This window comes from Lampetra fluviatilis, chromosome 10, assembly GCF_964198595.1.
Source record: "Lampetra fluviatilis chromosome 10, kcLamFluv1.1, whole genome shotgun sequence".
NCBI classification, from domain to species: domain Eukaryota; kingdom Metazoa; phylum Chordata; class Hyperoartia; order Petromyzontiformes; family Petromyzontidae; genus Lampetra; species Lampetra fluviatilis.
In genome coordinates, this window is record NC_136284.1 from 1,654,745 (window position 1) to 1,662,511 (window position 7,767).

At 55.2% G+C, this 7,767-nt stretch overlaps 1 protein-coding gene across 1 annotated transcript; it reads right to left on the bottom strand.

The window, feature by feature from the left end:
• Positions 1-2,123: 2,123 nt before the first annotated feature.
• On the bottom strand, positions 2,124-6,792 carry LOC144934356 (uncharacterized). The gene is made up of 2 exons (XM_078860041.1): positions 6,446-6,792; positions 2,124-2,631 (listed from the first exon to the last, which is right to left on the bottom strand). The coding sequence occupies exons 1-2, from the start codon at positions 6,790-6,792 to the stop codon at positions 2,526-2,528; spliced, it is 453 nt and encodes a 150-aa protein (XP_078716167.1). The 3' UTR covers positions 2,124-2,525.
• Positions 6,793-7,767: the final 975 nt, after the last annotated feature.

Here is a 7,767-nt window from a genome sequence, read left to right on the forward strand (position 1 = left end):
TATGAGCCCAAGTTCGAATCTGGTTTTCAGTCACCCCATGATTAAATCAAGATATGTCGTGAATTCATAATGCAGCCCAGTCAGGAAGGACGTCTAAAAATCTAGTTATATTAATGATGGTTTCAACACAATTGGGTTCATGACAGCTCTGATAATTTAAACATTTGGTTTGATTAGCATGGGGCATTCTTTGCACCGTGCATATCACGTGGATAGGATGGCCGATTGGTGCGACTGTGGAAAGAGTGTAGCTGTACGATGCCGTCTTTTTTTTCTGACACCGGGTGGTTCACTGCTGCATTGCAAGAGTTCCAAATGCAAACGTCCACGTCCCATGACATGATATCGGTGACAGTGGGAATGTAGTCTGGCAACGAAGGAGAATCGGAGGCTCACGGTTTGAGCAGCGGAATGTCTCCCCTCAAGAAGGCAACATGAGCCAAGGCGGTTGTGAATGTGTTTGCGATTAAACTGTAAATGTACATGGTACACTAAAATAGTAACAACCACGCACATGTTTCTTTTGTACAACTAGTAAGGCAATTTACTTGACGCGGGTGGTGTCACTTATTTAATGAGTTTGACTTTTTTTGTTTGGACAAAAAATATATATATTTTAATGTTTATTTCAACAGTTATTCATATATATATAAATCACAAAAAAACGTTTCCTTTTCAGAGTGTCCAATTCGGATATATAGTTATTTGTCGGACGCAACTCGGAAACGGCTAAAGGCCACTGGAAAAAACGTGGTGTAAAACACTAGCAGCAATCGGAAAGCATTACCAGCCAACCTGAAACGACTCGTGGCACAGAGCTGTGGCCGGAGGAGGCTGCAATTCATTAGGCTGTTGTTTCAGCTGCTTTTTTTTCATATCAACCGCTCTCCCCAAATTAGGAAACGCCAGAGCAGCCCCAAACCAAACATCCTCGTGAAAATGCACAAGCTGCTGCTCACCGCTGAGGTGCTTTAATTGTGCAATCTTGCAGCGCGGTGAGGGAAGGCAGAGCTGGAATGGAAAACTGGCAAGGACACCTTGTCCTTAACACACAACATGCATGTGCGTTTCGGCCACAGAAAGCAAATGCTTCGGCTTAAAATAGGCTCGTTCAATATGACAATCAGAAATATGCCGTGACTGTCTTGGCAAAGTATCGCCCCACGCTAACCTAAGGGGCCTTGCACTGCCGACTGCAAGCTAAAGGGCATAATGAATTTTACCAGTTAAAGCCCACTGAGCTATATAGCTCTTTTTCAGAAGCGACCTGGCCAAAAATGAAAGCTTAACGACGTGGCTTATCGTGCGGAAATTTATAGCAGCCAAATACTCTAAACGCATGTTTATAAATGTGGAGGAAAAATCCGGAGGACCAGGAGAAAAATCCACGTGGCCACGAGGAGAAAATTTAAACTCCAAATGTACTGGCGTCAGGGTCGAAATGGAACCACGACCTCCGGTATGCCAAGCGAGGTAGTTAACATCTCCTGTATGTTAACATCTCCTGTATGCCAAGCGAGATAGTTAACATCTCCTAGCCACCATGGTGCCCCTATTTGGCGCAATGTGTAGTAACGCTTATGACTCGTTGACACCGGAGTTGGAGGCACACTTGTTTATTTGAATACCAACTTTGTGACATACACAATTGAGGGGGTATCGGCCCCCTCACCCGTCTATCTGAGGACACACCTCTAGGCTAACCTTAGCCTGCCTCTGAGTCCTCCACTAATGGGCTAGGGGAGGCTATCTTGGCCCGACACTGGTCAGTCGGGCCCGGTACCCAGAGTCCAGACCAGCACTGGCTCTGGCTCTGGTACCACGCCACTGGCTCGAGCCCGCGCGGTCCTGATAAGGACGGCGTACCAGGGGGAGTCCAGGGCTCTATCTCAGACGTCTTCCGCCTCCTCTTCTTTAGCTAAACATCACTCTCGAGCCCCCCGATACATTCCCCTTTTATACCCCCCCCTCCCTGAGGGGTGGGGCCCCGGGGGATCGTAACGTCCGAAGCGCGGACGTCGTAGAGGGCACCTGCCCGTGCACTGACGTAGCCCCGCCCACTGTGCTTGTTTACCATAGGCTGCCATGCATAACGGGCTCTCTGTAACAGCCCTACATCACTCCCCCCCACATAGCATGCGGCCGTCCCGGCTGCCAACATACAAAATTTGACAATAAAGGTGCCTTCACCCCCTGACGTGTGCCTCACTATTTTTGAACCATAACAGGAACCAGAACAAGACACAACAACAAGATGAGAAACAACCCGTCGCACCCCCCCGAATAAATACGAATTCCGTAAAAAAAACAGCTTATATACAACCAGCAGGGAACCCACCCCGCACACACAACAAACGGTGAACCCAACATATGTACATCCGAGGAGCGGGAAACACACCATCCACACAACAGCCAATAAACACAACAGCTATGTACACATTTTCCGGCCTCACAACAGTTTGCGCATTTTAGCGCGCGTCCTTGCAGCGGGCCCCTCACACGGGGTAACCCCGCGTGGCGGACCATCAGGTGGCGACTGTCCGTCTTGAGGTGAGCATTCCTCTGACTCCGCGTGACCCTCGGTATCCGCAGGAGGGGTGATCGGGCGTGAGCCCGTCACTCCTGATGCCCCTGAAGGTGGCACAGCCGGCAAGGCATTAGGTGAGAGCGACAGAGACGGACCCAGCAAGTCGGCCGACCCCCCACACGTTTGGCCACGCGCGTGTGAAGTGGGGTTGTGTACCGCAGCGAAGGGTTTTAATCTGGAGGGGTGCACGAACCATCGCCGCTTCCCCCACTTGATGCGCACGCACTGCGGACGTAACACCTCCACCACTTCCACAGGGCCCCGCCACGGCCGCACAAGTTTAGAGGAGGTTGCCAGTGGCACCTGGGGGCAGTGCAACCATGCCTTGTCCCCCGGCTTCCACTGCAGCATGTGCGCTCGACTCAATCTGAGGCGCTCATTTGCCTTCTGACGGAGGTCAGAGTTTTGCATTGCAGCATCCCGTGCCTCGGTCAATTTGTCCAGATTAAATTTAACGTGGTCAGCCAGATTAGTTTTTCCCTGCGGCACGGGGATCCGCAACTGGGCACGAACAGGCGGGTCTGGTTCTCGGCCGTACATGAGGTAAAAGGGAGAAAACCCCGTAGCCGCATGGGGTGCCATCCGGTACGCCGCCAAGACCCCCTGAATTTGTAGGTCCCAATCCGTTTGTGAGTCCGAAACTTGTTGTGATAACATGGACGAGATGGTGCGATGCAAACGTTCGACCATCCCGTCAGTTTGTGGGTGATATGGGGAGGTCCGAATTTTCTTTGTGCCCAGGAGATCGCAGACTTGTCTGAGTAGTTTACCGGAAAAATTTCTGCCCTGGTCGGTCAGCAGCCTCTCCGGAGCACCTTTGTCCAGGACATAACCCTGAACAAAGGCCTCCACGATGGCTGCTGCCGACTGGTTGGCCAAAGGCCAGGCCATAGGCCAGCGTGTAAAATACTCGACACCCGTCAACAAATATCTATTCCCTCTGGGGGTGGCGGGGAATGGTCCCAAAATGTCCAGAGCGACCAGCTCGTTTATCCTGGACACTTTGATCGATTGCAAGGGCGGGTTAGACTCCCGTGCCGGCGGTTTGCGTTGTGCACATTGAGGGCACGATCCCAACAAATCCCCCACATCCCTCGTCATGCCAGGCCAGTAAAAATCAAGTTGCAGCAAGGCGAGAGTCTTTTGGGTCCCCAGGTGTAGGAGGCGCTCATGAGCGGCCCATACCACCCTACCCCGCAACCCAGTAGGGACAACCAGCCGATGTCGACGTGACTTCCCGTCCCAATGCATTAGCAGACCTTGGCACATTTCCCATGCGTCGGAACCACCTCTTTTTCCCCCCGCCGCACCGCCAACGCGACGTCGCCACCCGAGGAGGGAGACATCCTCCATCTGGAGGCGCCCCCATTCAATGACGGGCAACCCCAACAGGGAATCTTTGCCCTGTTGTTCGATCGAATTAGGAACCATTGCATCGTCGTCGTTGGCGGCCGCCAAGACAGGTACCGATGTGTCCCCTGGAGGCCTGCAACGTCCAGACCCCAGGAGGCATGCACACTCGGAGGTGGTTGGCAAGCGTGACAGAGCGTCCGCGTTGGTGTGGCGAACGCCCTTACGGTATGTGGTTTGGAAATCGTAATCCTGGAGGACCTCCAACCATCGGGACAATTGTCCCGATGGCTGTTGAACCCTCAGAGCGTACTGCAGTGCCGCATGATCTGTGCGGACGGTGAAATGCCGACCGTACAGATATGGGCGATACTGTTGGACGAAATGGACAATTGCCAACAGTTCCCTACGGGTGACACAATACCGTTGCTCCGCTGGAGACAACACCCGACTGCCGTACGCAACCACATGTTCCACGCCGTCAACCACCTGGGAGAGCATGCCCCCAATACCCGTGTTGCTCGCATCGGTGTCGAGCAAGAACGGTTTTGAAAAATCAGGGTAAATCAGGGGAGGAGCGTTTACCAAAGCATCCCGAAGGGAGCAAAAAGCAGCCTCCTCCTCCTGACCCCAGCAAAACCGAACCCCTTTAGATGTTAAAGCATGTAGGGGTTTGGCGATAGTCGCAAAATTAGCGACGAAGCGTCTATAATACGACGCAAACCCAATAAAACTCCTAACCTCTCCCACTGAGGTGGGAGTCGGCCAGGAGCTTACACACTGCGTTTTGGCGGGATCGGTAGAAATACCTGAGCGCCCCACGATGTGCCCCAAATAACGCACCGACTCGCGTAACAAATGGCATTTTTGGGGCTTAAATTTCAAATTAGCAGCCCGCATCTTTAGGAAAACCGCCCGCAACCTCTGGAGATGTTCCTCAAAAGTTTTGCCAAAGACAATGACGTCATCCAAATAAATCAGGCACGACTCCCATTGCAATCCAGCCAAAACCAATTCCATCAACCGCTGGAAAGTTGCCGGCGCTGAGTGTAAGCCCATCGGCAACCGGTTGAATTGAAACAGGCCGTGCGGAGTACGGAAAGCAGTTTTAGGCTTTGAATCATCGTCCAGAGGAAGCTGCCAGAATCCCGAAAGTAAGTCCAATGTGGAGAAGAATCGCGCTCCCGCCAAGGCGTCAAGCGATTCGTCCATCCGTGGGAGCGGGTATGCGTCGGCAACCGTAATTTTATTAAGGCGCCGAAAGTCAACGCAAAACCGCAACGAACCGTCCTGCTTCTTAACCAGGACGATCGGCGCTCCCCAAGGGCTGTTGGAGGGAGAAATTATGTCGGCGGCTAGCATGTCATCAACAGCCGATTTGACATGGTCCTTTTCGGCGGGACTCAACCGAAAAGGATTTTGGCGTATTGGCGCGCTGTCACCCGTATCAATATGGTGACGCAGCAGATGAGTGCAGCCCAAATCGTATTTATCCCGACTGAAAACGTCGGAAAATTCCCTCAGTAGTGTCTTAAGACGTTGGCGCTCTAAATTTGACAGGTCCGTCGATCCCGCGCAAAGCGCCTCGAGCCACCCTTCATCGCTGTCTGAATGTGGTCGCGGTGCAGGGGCAGCGCCGACATGACTCGCGACGGGTTCCTCATAGGGCACCGGCGTTGCGTGAGCAAGCACGGTCCCCTGTGGGACCACCACCGTCTGCGAGCCCACATTGAGGACCGCGATGAAGGGTTCTCCATCCCCTCTCACTATGGTCTGGGCCGGGAGTAAATTAGGTCCACTGACCCCGGCCCTAGACGGTCCCAGCAAAACCCCTTGAGCCCCAATGCCCTTAGCGAAGGGCCGCCGAAGTCTCAAAGGAATTAACATTTGCGCCCCCGGAGGAACGCGCACCGTTCTATCTACGAACGCCGGCACCGTCGCGAACGCCGTCCGGCTCGTAGCGGGGGATGGCAAAAACGCCATGCGTCGGCCCGATGGGAGCTCAATGCATCCCTGGTCGATTAATATCCTAATCGGCATTTTGGCCAGGAAATCCGTCCCCAGCAGGCACGGAACCGCCAGCGAGGAGGAAACAAAAATCGGCCCAGATAATTTAATATCCCCGACACAAATTTGGGCTCGAATTTGTCCGATGATGCCAAGTGAACCCCCGTTAGCAGCAAAGAATGGCACATTAACAGGCATCAAAGGACGGCTCTGGGCAGGGAGAATGTTATAAATCAACTCCGAAATAATGGTCGCCGATGCTCCTGTATCGACCAAGATGCGAACCTCCACCCCATCGATGTGACCCACAACGGCCGACGACCCCGACGACGCGGCTACAACCCGATGGGCCAACACGGACCACTGGCTGGGTTCAATGTGAGTACCCAGAGCGGTGCGTGTTGGTGCCATGGTACGCGATATTGGCCCCCCCTTCGCTGCGGTGTTTAAGTGTGCGACGGGCGTGTGCGTGGGCCAAACGTGAGGGGTGCCGCGACTCGCCGGATTATGATGGTGGAGCTTGTGACGAGGGCCGGCGTCCCGTTGAGGTGTCGTCCCGCGCTGCCGAGGAGAGCGGCACCCCGAGGCGACGTGGCCCCGGATGCCGCAGTTGTAGCAGCGTGGAAGCGCTGGTGGCGACGATGGACGTTGTAGATGGCTTGAACCGGCCCGGTCCCCCCGCGCTCCCGCTCCGTGCTGCCGTCGATGGTTGATGGCGCAAACCTCTTCCGCCGGGAGGGTGGCCGCAGCGACGGCGCGCCCGCTCGCCGCCTTGCTGGCCTTCCGTCGTTGAGAGGACAGGTTTGCGTGGAGGAGACGGGCCGCTTGGAGGGAGCACATTTCTGCATCGTCCTGTGCGACAATGACGATGTCTAAGTCGTCCGCCAGCAAAAGTATCTTTTCTGTCACCATGGCGTCGATCCCCTCGTCGTCCATTCGTAGAAAGGCTTCCTTTGCCAGCGCCAGGAGGCTTGTACGGTACGCCAGGGGCGACTCCTTCGTCCCCCGCTGGCGATCGTAAAAGAGTTGACGACAGTCCGATGGTGGCCCATACACAGCGGACAGCACTTGCATCGCCTCCCGCAGCGTGGAACGCCTCTCCTTCGTTGCCGATGTTAGTGTGGCGAGGGCGTCGCTGTCGAGGAGTGCTGGCAGTGCTCGGAGAGCCTCGGCGTCTGTCCACTGTGCCATCTCCTGGTGAGCGAGGAAGCGCCGCTGGAAGCCGCCCCAGTCGCCCTCCTCGCCCACAAATTCTTTGAGCGGCGGCAGTCGCTGATGTAAGGCAGCGGCTGCAGAGGACGATCGCGCTCCCTCGTCTCCCTCACTCGACTCAGCGTCGGCCCGAAGCAGCGATGGCATCGCCGGTCGCACCCGTGGTGACGCGGCAGGTACTGTACTCCCGCCGTTGGACGCGATGCTTAGAGCGGCCACGCCCTCAACAGCAGCTGCGGCGATGGCGGGAGTTTCAAAATGTTGCTCCGTTGAAATGGCGGGAAGGCGCTGTGGTCGTTGGCTGCTGTCGCCTCGTGGCGGTCCCGCAGCCCCCAGCCGTGTGATGTTATCGAGCATGGCGGCTGCGGCGTACAGCAGCTCGGCCAGCTTCGCGTGCGCCTGCCTCAGCCCCTCCGTCGACGGCTCCCCTTCCTCCAGCTGCTGTGGCGTGGATGCACCCAGCCCCGGCTGCTCGATGGCATCTTCAGCCGTCTCGGGCTCTCCAACTGCAGCGGTGTCCTCCGCTCCTGGTACTCCGACTCGAGTCGTCCGGCGTGTATCCATGTTCGTACTTTGTTTCACTTCTGACGCCAGATGTAGTAACGCTTATG